The sequence below is a fragment of the Triplophysa dalaica genome, chromosome 1 (assembly GCF_015846415.1).
Source record: "Triplophysa dalaica isolate WHDGS20190420 chromosome 1, ASM1584641v1, whole genome shotgun sequence".
In the NCBI taxonomy this organism is placed as follows: domain Eukaryota; kingdom Metazoa; phylum Chordata; class Actinopteri; order Cypriniformes; family Nemacheilidae; genus Triplophysa; species Triplophysa dalaica.
Window position 1 is genome coordinate 3,463,059 of NC_079542.1, and position 14,041 is coordinate 3,477,099.

The following is a 14,041-nucleotide window of genomic DNA, read 5'->3' on the forward strand; positions in this document are numbered from 1 at the left end:
AACAGTTATTTGAGTTGTGTGTGTGAGGTCTAAATCTAAACCTATTTTGGAGGTGCGACTACATTTCCAAGTGAATGAACTGATGTAATTCCTTTGGGTGGAGTAAATAATACCCGTAAAGCAACCGAGTGCTTTACGGGTAATCGCATCACTATTCTTCCTGGTATCACTGTCTGTAGGTGAAATTTACGAGTTCAAATATTATATAAGTATACATGTAATTCTATTAAACTTACACAGTGGTATAAGTTTGTAGGGTTTTTATAAGGAGACAGATTCCTCCATCATTGCTTTGCTCTTATTTTTAAGATTAAATGTTATTAATTTTCGGTACATTTAAAATCAAAGTAACTTGAGTTTAACTAAAATAGAATAAGAAGAATAAGCTTAAAAATGAACTCAATTCAGTATGTTTTCTCTAAAATCCAGTTTCTGAATATGTAAGAAGGACGACCCATTACAGTAAACGTGTTTCTCATTTTAAAGGGATAGTTCACCCAAAAGTGAAAGTTCTGTCATCATTTACTCACACTCAAGAAATATATTTTCAGTTCCGTTACATCATCCACTACCATAGTAGGAAAATAAATAATGTGTATTTTGTTGTTCTGTTGAAGACAAAGTGACATATTTTGAAGATTTCAGGATACACAAACAGCTCTGGGGCACCTTTGACTACCATTTCATTTGTGCTACGATGGCAGTCAATGATTTCATCAGAACAAAGTAATTTATACGGGTATGAAATGACATGAGGGTGAGCAAATAACGACAGAATTTTCATTTCTGGTTGAACTTATAGTTGTCACTATAATTTATTGTCTCTCGTAATCGACACCGTGCCGCTGATGCAGTTCTCGTACTTAGAGTTGTAAATAAGTCGTATCTTTGTCCCTTTCTGCGATGTGTGAAACTTTCTCTACAGAGGTGAAATGGGTTTGTGGGAGTCAGGCATCAGTGAGTCGGGTGTCTGCTCGGGTCCCATGAGAAAGAGCTCCTGAGACCTGCACAATGAAGTTGTGTTGGAGAGAGCCGATCGCCCTTATCGGTTACTTGTCAAAGGGACGCGCTAATTGTAGCCGTGTTGCTGCGTGCCGTCAATACCAGGATGCGGAACCTGTCAGATACTGCCTCGAACCACTGTGTGTGTGTGTGTAAAAGAGAGCACGGACTGTCGCGCTAAGCGTGACGCTTGCGTGATGGATTGCCCAGTGTAGCTTTGTATCTGGCCACGCCAACTCTCGGTATGGGCCTTAGAAGCAGATCAATGGATGCAGTGACGTTGAGAAATGATACCTCGCTTTGTAAAGGGCGGGGGCGAGCCTGCAAGCGGGCGAGCGCGCGGAAGGGCTTTAAGGTTCAGGAGAATTTAATGGGAGTCAAAGATGTGACTGACAACAGAGGCCTGGAGAGGACGACATAAGAAAAGTTATATCTTTATTTTTTTGGTGACCTTAAAGGCAACCGTTAAAAACCAAACATTATCTTCGAGTGATCAAACGCTTGCTTCACCACAAAGGTTTGATTTTTTACAACATGCGGTTCAGTCATTTTAATGAAGCGGAGAAATCGATATTTGAACCGCCACTACTTGGGCTTTGAGTTTTTTGAGCGATGAGCGCTCAGCTCGGTTCTGTTGGGAGTGTAGATGTATTTATTGTGGTATGAATAGATTAGACAGCCTGCAGTCAAGAGACTGTACCATTATTAATGACACCTTGTAAACGCTATCCATCAAAGGATGAGGCAGGGCGATGTTTTACGCATGGATTTTGCGTCTTATTGGACAACAAGGGGAAGAATTTCAAATTTGGGGGTGTAGAATTATCAGAAGTTGCTTTTTTTAAGTCTGTGAAGTGTCCTGGGTTCCACGTTTCATTTATCGGTTGAAAAAGTGCATCAAAGTGTTTTTAACACACTACTCACATTATTTATACTACAAAATGGTGTCGAATAGAAAATACCGTAAGTATGCAATTTGGGACACATCTTATGTCTGAAACAAACAAACAAACAACAATTTCCATTTGCAGTTTTTTTCAGTTTCTCTTAAGGCAAATATTTGCTGTAACACTATACTACTATACTACAGGGATGTTATTACACGGCGCTCTGGAATACTTGATTCTGATTGGCCAGTTGCAACATTCCAAGGGTTGTTATTCTCAGATAACTCAGGTGCTGTTTAATATTACACAAAATTAAATGTAAGCATGTATTTTTATCACATACATGACATTATATTAACAAATGATTCAACCAAATTGTGTGTTCGTAAATGTCATTTGAAGGTCGTGTCTTACCGAAAATAAAAGTTTTTTTCTTGCAGAAGGTCTCCATTCGTTAAAAATGAGCTAATCAAATATTTCAAATCGACATTTAATGTTGCTTACCTTATGATGTAATTAAACGTGTCAATGTCACTGTCGGAGCTTATTTCTGCAGCTAACATTAAATAACCAAAAAATATACTTTTACAGAATTTTCTTTTAACTTTTAGGTTAATTTCATGATATATTTACATAATTTAAAAATCAAAGTTGTACTGTAAAAATTAGCTAACTAACATGAACAATTGTATTATAGACAGGTTTCTTTAAATTATCGGTAACAATCGGTATCGGTTGATTAAAGCAATTTTTCACACTATCGGTAGAGGACAGTACAATGTAATGAATTTTCGCCTTGCATATAAAAATAAAATAAAAGGGGTGATTCACCGAAAATACGTGTTTTTCATTGTCTGTGGTGTGTTTTAAGTTGCTCATGCATGTATTGACACATTGTATTACATCTAAAGCAAACAATAATATTTGTTTTAGCCACGACATATGCTCCCTTTAAGAAAGTCACCAGTTTGATGTTCAATATTAATAGTCATTATAAGAATTAATAACATCAATTATCAGTTTTTTTTATTTCAGTAATAATTGCTATCAGTTGATAAAAGCAACTCTTCAAAATATCGGCCAAGGACAGTATCATGTAAAGAATTTTCGCTCTGTATATAGAAAATGTTAAGAAAGATCACCAGTTTGATGTTCAATATTAATAGTCATTATATGAAAAAATAACATTCAGAAAGTTAAGAAATATTTTTTTTGATCTTCAGAATTGGTATACCGGCAGATTTCTGTCACGGTTCTGCCTATCTTGTCTGGCTAATTCTTGGTCTTGAGGCAGAACCAAAACAGAATTCCCTGTTTCATGTGGGGAGAGAGATTTTGGACCTTTTGGGCTTCCATACTCTCCCCGAGTCTCGTCTGTGTTTCCCGCCATTTCGTGTCATTAGCTTCCCCTTAGTGTTTCATCTGTTTCACCTGTCCCCTATTAATTATCCTGTCATTGTCTCCCTTTAAGAGTCCTCTTGTTTCATTGTCTTGTGCGGTTCATTGCTTGTATTTGTGCTCTGTTCCTGTATACCGTGATCTTACCTTGTTCCTGTTTCCCGTGTCAAAGTGAGTGTTAGTTTAGTGTTCTGTTCCTAGTGCTTGTTTTCTTAGTTTTAGTTTAGTAATTCAGCGTCCTTGTTTTTGTCTAAGTATATTTATCCCTGTATTGTTTTCCCCCATCGTGGGTTTTGTTTTGCTTGTTTGTTTAGTTTAGTGTTTATTGTTAATAAATATATTTGTCAAGTCTTCGTCCGCCTTGCCTCTGCCTGCACTTGGGTTCTCTGCCATGCCTATCGAGAAGATTCATGACAGAATGAACCGCCCCAACAGAACCCAGCAGGCAACCGCGGACGATTCCTTGCGGTCCCACCAGGCCCGACTCCTGTTGGGTTTTAAGCAGGGGGATCGCGGGATCAGGCAGTTCGCTCGGGAGTTCCTGGCTGCAGCTAGGGAGACTGAGTTCGGTGAGGCAGAGCTCAAGGTTATTTTTAACTGCTGCCTCACCGAGCCTCTCCGGCGGTCTGAGATGAGGATGTTGAGCTCCCTGTGGATGGGCGACATGATCAGGTATGTGGTCAACCGGGATGATCCCTGGCCATTAGTGCCAGACTGGGTGTCCACCCCCGTGGCTACCGTCCCGGAGGACCGCGCCCTGGCCGCCCTTACCCTGGGGAGCTCGGCACCCTCATCCGCAGCACCTCCTGCGGCCACTCTACCGTCGGCCAGTCCCACTGGCCGGCGGAGGAGAAAGAAACTACCCAGTCCGGAGCTACCCAGTCCGGAGCTACCCAGTCCGGAGCTACCCAGTCCGGAGCTACCCAGTCCGGAGCTACCCAGTCCGGAGCTACCCAGTCCGGAGCTACCCAGTCCGGAGCTACCCAGTCCGGAGCTACCCAGTCCGGAGCTACCCAGTCCGGAGCTACCCAGTCCGGAGCTACCCAGTCCGGAGCTACCCAGTCCGGAGCTACCCAGTCCGGAGCTACCCAGTCCGGAGCTGCCCAGTCCGGAGCTACCCAGTCCGGAGCTGCCCAGTCCGGAGCTACCCAGTCCGGTGCTACCCAGTCCGGTGCTACCCAGTCCGGAGCTACCCAGTCCGGAGCTACCCAGTCCGGAGCTACCCAGTCCGGTGCTACCCAGTCCGGTGCTACCCAGTCCGGTGCTACCCAGTCCGGTGCTACCCAGTCCGGTGCTACCCAGTCCGGTGCTACCCAGTCCGGTGCTACCCAGTCCGGTGCTACCCAGTCCGGTGCTACCCAGTCCGGTGCTACCCAGTCCGGTGCTACCCAGTCCGGTGCTACCCAGTCCGGTGCTACCCAGTCCGGTGCTACCCAGTCCGGTGCTACCCAGTCCGGTGCTACCCAGTCCGGTGCTACCCAGTCCGGTGCTACCCAGTCCGGTGCTACCCAGTCCGGTGCTACCCAGTCCGGTGCTATCCAGTCCCAAATATTTTTTGGGGGGGCGCCGTGGGGAGGCGACTGTCCGAGCGGCCGTTCCGGCCGCGGATCCGTTCCAGGAGCCGGAACCAGGCCCGTTCCAGGAGCCGGAACCAGGCCCGTTCCAGGAGCCGGAACCAGGCCCGTTCCAGGAGCCGGAACCAGGCCCGTTCCAGGAGCCGGAACCAAGCCCGTTCCAGGAGCCGGAACCAAGCCCGTTCCAGGAGCCGGAACCAAGCCCGTTCCAGGAGCCGGAACCTAGCCCGTTCCAGGAGCCGGAACCAAGCCCGCCGTCAAGTCCGGCCGCCCAGCCGCCGTCAGAGAGCGCTGCCCAGCCGCCGTCAGAGAGCGCTGCCCAGCCGCCGTCAGAGAGCGCTGCCCAGCCGCCGTCAGAGAGCGCTGCCCAGCCGCCGTCAGAGAGCGCTGCCCAGCCGCCGTCAGAGAGCGCTGCCCAGCCGCCGTCAGAGAGCGCTGCCCAGCCGCCGTCAGAGAGCGCTGCCCAGCCGCCGTCAGAGAGCGCTGCCCAGCCGCCGTCAGAGAGCGCTGCCCAGCCGCCGTCAGAGAGCGCTGCCCAGCCGCCGTCAGAGAGCGCTGCCCAGCCGCCGTCAGAGAGCGCTGCCCAGCCGCCGTCAGAGAGCGCTGCCCAGCCGCCGTCAGAGAGCGCTGCCCAGCCGCCGTCAGAGAGCGCTGCCCAGCCGCCGTCAGAGAGCGCTGCCCAGCCGCCGTCAAGTCCGGCTGCCCAGCCGCCGTCAAGTCCGGCTGCCCAGCCGCCGTCAAGTCCGGCTGCCCAGCCGCCGTCAAGTCCGGCTGCCCAGCCGCCGTCAAGTCCGGCTGCCCAGCCGCCGTCAAGTCCGGCTGCCCAGCCGCCGTCAAGTCCGGCTGCCCAGCCGCCGTCAAGTCCGGCTGCCCAGCCGCCGTCAAGTCCGGCTGCCCAGCCGCCGTCAAGTCCGGCTGCCCAGCCGCCGTCAAGTCCGGCTGCCCAGCCGCCGTCCAACCCTGTCAGGCTGATCTTCAGACCCTGGTCCAGCCCGGCATTCCAGCCGTGGTCCAGCCCTCCAGTCCTGCAGGGGACTAGGACGGTTCCCCCCAGGACTACCCCTGTCAAGCCTCCTGGGGCTCCGCGCCCTGGCGCGTCCCCAAGGGCTGGAACTTTCCCACCCAGCCCTCCCCCCCTTGGACTTCCCATGTCTTCTTGTTTGCCCCCACCCCCCCTCCCTTGTTTGTTATTTTTATTAAGTCACCCTAATCCCCTATTGATTCTTGCCTGTCTGCCACTGATTTTGTTTTCCATGTTTTGTTTAGTCTTGTCTATGTCTCAGTCTGTCTTGTCCTGTGAGTCTCCTTGAGGAGCGTCAGGATGTCGCTCCTTAAGGCGGGGGTTCTGTCACGGTTCTGCCTATCTTGTCTGGCTAATTCTTGGTCTTGAGGCAGAACCAAAACAGAATTCCCTGTTTCATGTGGGGAGAGAGATTTTGGACCTTTTGGGCTTCCATACTCTCCCCGAGTCTCGTCTGTGTTTCCCGCCATTTCGTGTCATTAGCTTCCCCTTAGTGTTTCATCTGTTTCACCTGTCCCCTATTAATTATCCTGTCATTGTCTCCCTTTAAGAGTCCTCTTGTTTCATTGTCTTGTGCGGTTCATTGCTTGTATTTGTGCTCTGTTCCTGTATACCGTGATCTTACCTTGTTCCTGTTTCCCGTGTCAAAGTGAGTGTTAGTTTAGTGTTCTGTTCCTAGTGCTTGTTTTCTTAGTTTTAGTTTAGTAATTCAGCGTCCTTGTTTTTGTCTAAGTATATTTATCCCTGTATTGTTTTCCCCCATCGTGGGTTTTGTTTTGCTTGTTTGTTTAGTTTAGTGTTTATTGTTAATAAATATATTTGTCAAGTCTTCGTCCGCCTTGCCTCTGCCTGCACTTGGGTTCTCTGCCATGCCTATCGAGAAGATTCATGACAGATTTCACTCTGAATAATCAGCTATTGTTAGCTCATTGTTAGTTCATGTTAGCTATTAATGTATTTTTTGTCTTCTTAAAAAAATATATCATTTCTAATTTTATTTGCCTCCTATGTGCAATAATAGCAAATCACAATTCTTTGGATGCCCTCCTGAAAAAAAGTTATCCGACAAAACACTAATTTTCATGTGAATCGAAGAAGGAGTCTTGGAAAGATTCACACACACTGAAACCAAACAGTAGTTGAAACAAATGCGATGACTGATGAAACGAAAAGGAGAAACATGAGAAACTTGGGTACCAAAGTGAACAGGAGGAGGTGCTGGGATGAGAGATGGGTTTTTGATGATAAAAGAAGTGTCACTCTGTGTGTGTGTGTGTCTGTGTGTGGGGCGGGCGGGGGTTGATGGAGAGAGTGTGAGACACGAGGAATGATAAGAGCGTGGAGCTAGTGAAGCAGGAAATAATGAAATGGAGAGAGAGAGAGAGGGCGGGTGGGCGAGCAGGGGGAGATGTATGCCTCCCAGGAGGGACAGAAGCAAGGAGAATCTGTCGTTCACCTTCAATTAATTCACACGTTTCTCCCGCTGTGTTCTGAAGGTTCAGCCAGGCGTGTCACCCGTGTGTTTGTGTGTGTGTGTGTGTGTGTGTGTGTGACACGAAAAGAGAGAATTGTTACATTGTAACTTTAATGCATTTTTATTTGATCATTCAGTACCTCCTGTAGTTCTCATATGCTTGTATGTTGCGATGAAAGAATGTGTTTGAAAAGAAAGAGTAAGTGTGTAGTTTATACTGTTATTGATTTGAGTGCCTGCACGAGATGTGTGTTTATATCGGCTGTTATGCTGCTTGTCTACATGCATTTGTTCACTGTGATAGACTGGCGTGTGTTAGAGAAAGAGATAAAAGTGTTTTGTTGTAACTCTTGTAAACATTTACATTTGACAATTTTTCTGCGCTGCATTCTTGTGTACCTTAAAGGGAAACTTCTCCAAAAATTTAAAATTCTGTCATCATTTAATAGCCTCCGAGTTGTTTCAAATCTGTAAACATGTGAAAGATATTTGGAAGAATGTTTGTAAGCAAACATATCCTGCCCCCCATTGACTACCATTGTTCTGGTGAAGAATGTAGGACAGCAAACAGTTCTGGGGCACTTTTGACTACCATTGTGTTTTTTCCTGCTATGGGAGTCAATGGGAGTCAAAATCTTGTCTAGTTATAAGCATTTTATTTCAAATATCTTTCTTTGTGCTCATCAGAACAGAGAAATGTCAGAAAATAGAAAAGTGAAGTCCATTTAGGAAATTTGACAATAATCATAAGAAGTAGTCATCTGTATATAAATGATAGTATGAACATTCTTGAACCTTGATTCTATCATTATTATTCACCCATATGCCATTTAAACCCTGTCTGACATTCTTTCTTCTGTGAAGCACAATTGAAGATATTCCAAGAAATGTCGTAATGGTTTTGTGTTCATACAATGAAAGTCATAGGGTTCCAGTGTTGAATGCTCACCAACGTCCTTCAAAATATCTTCTTTTGTTTTCTGCAGAAGAAAGCAAGTCATACAGGTTTGGAATGACATGATTCATCCAAAACACTATTTGTATGCTGCCCATGTAGTGCGGTTCAGATCAAATTAGAATCCCGCCTATGAAGACAGTAGACAGCACGGCAGCTCACTAGGGTTTAGAAGAGAGGTTTAGTATGTAATGTAAGTTCTGTAATTGACTGTTTATATCGACTGTTATGCTGCACGTCGACATGCATTCATGTGATGGTGTGTGTAATGAATGTGTGCGTGTTTCTGCTGTCCTTCACTGCGCTTCACTCAACACATTCATCAAAGAAGAGAAACGCTGTAAAGGCGCATGGAGTCTTCATCCTGACCTCAATAGCGTCTCTACAGGGATTGTGTTTCTCTTCTGCTGCACATCACACTGACCTTTACGAATCTATACTGCCTTTTTCCTTTTTAACCGCATTTCTTCAGTCGGCAACCTTTCCCGTTGAAAACCAAAAGAGTCACTAAGACAGATACTGCAGTGATGTATGATACAGAATATATGTGACTGTGGTGTTTTTAACTGTGCACTGTGTATTTGTTTATCAGTTACTATAGCACTTAACACCAAATCCTAGTTTATGGACTCTGTGCACAAGGGTTAGAGACGTACATCCGATGTTTTCAGAGGTTGGGATATCAATTTCCGATTTAATTTCTAAAACGACTTGCAATAGCTAAACAACGACTAGGGAAAGTCACATTACTGTCAATTTTTTTCTTGTAGGAAAAACTAGCTGTTGTCAAAAGAACGAGCCGTTATTCCACTGATGCGGGAGAAAATGCTTAACGTGAGATTATTCACTTTATCCGTTGAATAAAGCTGTGATCACACAAAACGCGAACAATCGTGTTTCTTAATCTAGATTACTCGCGGGAAAAGTTCTTTATTTTCGTGACATGAGCTGACTAATATTTGTTACTTGCGCGGAAGGCGTGGTGGATGCACGTGATGGATGCGTCATTTGCGCAATCTCACCGGTCAATTCGTGTCATTCAAATTCGTTTCTGTCTATACGCATCTTTGCATTGACTTTGTATGAAATTTTCTTGCGCAAAACGCTTCATTGGCGTAAAAGCAGACAATAATTTTATACACGCGCAGAAGATGCATGTTCACGTGAATCGCACCCCTCGATTCGTGTCATTCGCTTGCGTCTATTCGCGGTTTTACATTGAGTTAGTATACAGGTTAATCATGCAAATCGCTTAATTCGTGTTTGGTGTCACAGTTTAAGACCTCATTTTTTTGACAGCGGCTAGTGTCTATTACAAGAACATTTTGATAGCAATGTGGATTTCCCCAGTTGTTGTTTAGGTGTGTTAAGTAGTTTTAAGAAACTGAACCGGAACTGATATCCCAACATCTGACAACATCGGAAGTTCATCACTAACGGTTTAGTCGAGTAAGTCACTTTTAGTCTTTTTTGTAAGTAAATTGTTTTTTCGTGACAGCATTTAAATATTTGTAGCGTTATTCAACCATTGGGAAAAAAATTGAAAACCATGGTGAATTCAGTAAAACTGAGTTGTTAAATATAAATTAACATACATGTACTGTATACATTTAAATTGAGTCTTTCAGCAGATGTTTTTATCCAAAGACTTACAAAAGGGCAGAATGCACAAGTACATCAAAACTGAACTCAATCTGAAGAGCTAATTTTCAAAAACAGATAACTATTATGTTAGCTATATTTTGTTAGTTATTTTCACTTAATCAAAACAACCCAACTACAGTTTGATTGATTATACTTGGAATGCACAATATAAAAACAAGATTTCTAAAGCATCGGTTTTTATTTTAATTTGATATTAGTAGATCAAGTCCATGAGCACGCTTAAAGGTTGCCCAGTTGTTTATTGTATCTCAATATACACCATTTCTTTTTTCAAGATTCACAGTTATATAGAAAATATACACCTAGTAGTGATATGTAGGTCAGTTCAGCTCAAATAATGTTTTGATTAACACAAAAGAAATAAAATAAAATAAAGATAAAGGTAATTTATAGTCGATGTGTAACAGTTCTCTAATGATGACAGCGGAGCCGTGACTGTCAAACTATGATAGAAAGTTAACTGTAAAAAAATTACTTGTTTGTTAACTCTACTACACAGTTGTATTTACTTATCATGTTTTTTGACAAAAAAATTAAATGGAAGTTTCATAACGAGCCGTTTTTTATAAAGTTGTTTATCTGATAATTGTTGCATTCCAGGTTTGGGAGCATCTGATTGGTTCTTCGAGAGCTTCAGGGGTGAATGTCTTCATGGCAGTTCCCACTATTTACTCCAAACTCATTGAATACTACGACCAACATTTCACTCAACCCCGCGTCCAGGATTTCATCAGGGCTGTGTGCAAAGAGAGAATACGGTACTCTCTGCCTCTCTTTCTCTCTCTCTCTCATTCTCTCTCTGTCTCTCTCTCTCTCTCTCTCTCTCTTTCTCTCTCTCTCTCTCTCTCTCTCTCTGTCTCTTTCTCTCTCTCTCTCTCTCTCTCTCTCTCTCTCTCTCTCATTAGTGTATCCAGAGTCATGACTATAGGCTTTGACGTTAGATCCACAGAATTGGACCCAAATTCTCTATTATCCCTCAGTAAATTCACATCAAAGAAGTGCCACCTAACATTCATTCAACTCAACAGACCCTCTTGCGGGCTTCTGTCTACTTTACCTGAGGATCCCAAAACAAGACATTTGTAAAAACAAGATATGCATCATTCCATAACACAGAATAATAGGAGATTTGATTCTCTTAAACAGGTTAATGGTGTCTGGTTCTGCTGCTCTTCCTCAGCCGATTCTGGAGCGTTGGGCTGACATCACAGGCCATGTACTGCTGGAGCGTTACGGCATGACTGAGATCGGCATGGCCCTGTCAAATCCACTCAAGGGGCCACGTATACCTGGTACCGCTTTAGTTATAATAACATTAAGTTTTGGTACTGTAAGTTGTTTGTATAAAAGTCATATATGAGTCATTCTCAAAATGAACAGTGACCTTCTGACTTTAAGGAGAGGTTGTTCGAATAGTTTCACTAGATGTTAAATAAGTCTCTGGTGTCCGAAGAGTGTGTTTGTGAAGTTTTAGCTCAAAAAACACCACAGATCTTTTAATATACCATGCGCTACATGCCCATGTTTGCATGTGAGGAGAAACGCGCTGTTTTGGTGTGTCTCTTTAAATGCAAGAGAGCTGATAGTCTCCGCCCCCTTTTCAGCAGAAACCGTGCAGTGAGCCTGTGCTTCCAGCGACAAAACATTAAAGTATGGTCACTTAAAGCGAACGAGAAACAAGTTCTCGTCTTTGAAACAACCAAACACATTGTTTCCGATAAGCACACCGGTCTCCCCCGGGGCAATTCGCGAAGCCCGTCCGGTCACGACCGCATTAAGGAGAGAGAAACGCGTTGCGTGTTTACAAAGCAATGACACAGTTTTCTGAAGTGAAGATACTTGAGACAAACACATCGACAAATAAAACACTCTCTGTCTCCCGTGAGTCTGTGAACACTGTTCTGGTGCAGCCAACAACACAACAGTTCGTAAGCTTTGCTACTTTTGTCATGGTGTTGGAACGTCACACATGTGAAAACAACAATGGCGGCGGCGCGATGGGTGGACACATTCAGAATAAGGGGTGGAAATATTATAATAAGAACGACAGCTTACGTCAGTAAGAGTGCGATTTCTGAAGCGCTCATTATCTCAAAGGCTTGCAGAGATAGGCCCAATAAAAAAAGTGAATGATTTGTCTTTTTTCACGTTTTCTGAGTTGACAGGTGCACTGGAGACCCATTTTTAGCATTTAAACATGGAAAAAGTCTGTTTTTCATGAAAGTCCCCCTTTAAAAAAGTAAAAAAAATTGATGTTTAGTATTCACTGGCGTGATTACATTGTTACCAATAATAAAGGGTAACTTGAATCTTCTTCCTTATTTAATTACTTTATTTTACTTATTATTTGCATAGAGTTTTCTGTCATTGGTGTAACACCAGTTACAAAATTCCCACGAAAGGCAAATTTTCCATCATGGTGGCTTAAAACACCTATAAACTAGCATGATGCTAATCTTAAATCTATACATTATACCGATAAACATATTTTCTCCAATAAAAATCATCACACTGACACAAACCAAAGCAACACAAATGATGCTTTTAAAGAACCACATCAAAATCGTCATTTTAAATAAAAATTCTAACTTATATTAAGGAAAGGGACGCTCACCATGTGTGTGCGTGAACAGAGCGTCCTCTTTTTTGACCTTTGACCTTGCAAGTATATATATTATATATTATATTATTTGTATTAATAAAATATTATTTTGGTTTGCATTATCATGCATTTATTAGGCCCTATACTTGTTTACTGGTAAACTTAATTTAAGTGTAAATTTCAATTTGAAATGAAATGTTTATACATCATACAAAAAACCTCAAAGAAGAGGGTTGCATTAGTCTGTTATTATTGTCATGCCTGTGTTACTGATTCTTATCCTTTGATATTTCAGCACAGGATCTAGTTTTTGCTCCGTCTCCGCTGTATTAAGATGGCGAGTCGTCACAGATCAAACTCTCGTTCTGAAACTAGTTTGTTTGTCTTTGTTTTCTCTATGTTTTGTTTACATGAGATTATCTTCTGAGAAACTCTCTGCGGGTCTTCCTCAGTGCTGAAGCATTGATCAAACTTCTCATGTCAACCTCCACGTCGTCCGTGAATGTCAGTATCAAAGCGGCTTTAGCGTTCTTCTCGTGAGCGTTTGAGGATTGTTTTGTACGTGTGTGTGAAGCGTGGTGTGATTTTCTCAGTTTGAATCGCAGACTGAAGTTAAAGCTCGGAGGGGATTTTTTTGGAGCTCAACATTTGTTGAAATGTTGTGCCACATGAGACACGAGTGCGATTCGGAAGAAGGTTCGAGGTGATCAATAACCGTCACAGAGATGACTGTGATCATTCTAACCCCCCTCAAGAGGAAACGCCCGTGAATTATGATGCGTGTCACAGTCAGCGTGTGGCGTGAACTAAATCATTCTCGTGTCTTTGTTGTTGGCACCGTGTTGATGTTGTTAGACTTCAAACTTCGATGAAATGAGGTTGATTTTATTTTTCTTTGTGACACCTCTCTCTGAATTGAATAATAAAATGGATATTTTGGACGCTAATATAAACTAATATAAATATAACAAATATATCATTTAAATGACATAAAAATGTTTATACATTTGTATATTTAATATTTTTCTTAAATACATGCATGTACAGTATGTGTATAAATATACAACTAATATAAACATAACAAATATATAATTTAAATGACATATAAACATTTTTATATTTCTTCTTTTTCTTAAATACATGCATGTACAGTATGTGTATAAATATAAAACTAATATGCGCACTACACCGACATATATTATGCAAACACAAACTTTTATTCGGGCTGAATCGCGATTAAGCGTTTGACAGCCCTAAAACAAAAATCTACTTGGATGTACTGTAAAAAAACTGCATTTGTATTCTTTAAGCATCTGCAACATAGCTAAATATAATAGAAAATAGTACAAAATAAATCAATTTTAAGATGTTGAACTCTTGCTGAAATATTTATTAATTTATACAGTGAAACACTTATAAAGTACAATTGTATCTTTTTTTATCTGGCTATATGTTGCAAATTA

The 14,041-nt window shown here is 42.7% G+C and overlaps 1 protein-coding gene across 2 annotated transcripts in view; it reads left to right on the forward strand.

Annotated features, from left to right (window-relative positions):
- The window catches only part of acsf3 (acyl-CoA synthetase family member 3), a 37,196-nt gene that overhangs the window by 6,774 nt on the left and 16,381 nt on the right, over positions 1-14,041 (forward strand). For both annotated transcript variants that reach the window (XM_056755777.1, XM_056755768.1), the window contains exons 4-5: positions 10,577-10,734; positions 11,123-11,268. In XM_056755777.1, coding sequence (XP_056611755.1) covers positions 10,577-10,734; positions 11,123-11,268 — 304 coding nt within the window. The remainder of the gene's footprint in view (positions 1-10,576; positions 10,735-11,122; positions 11,269-14,041) is intronic.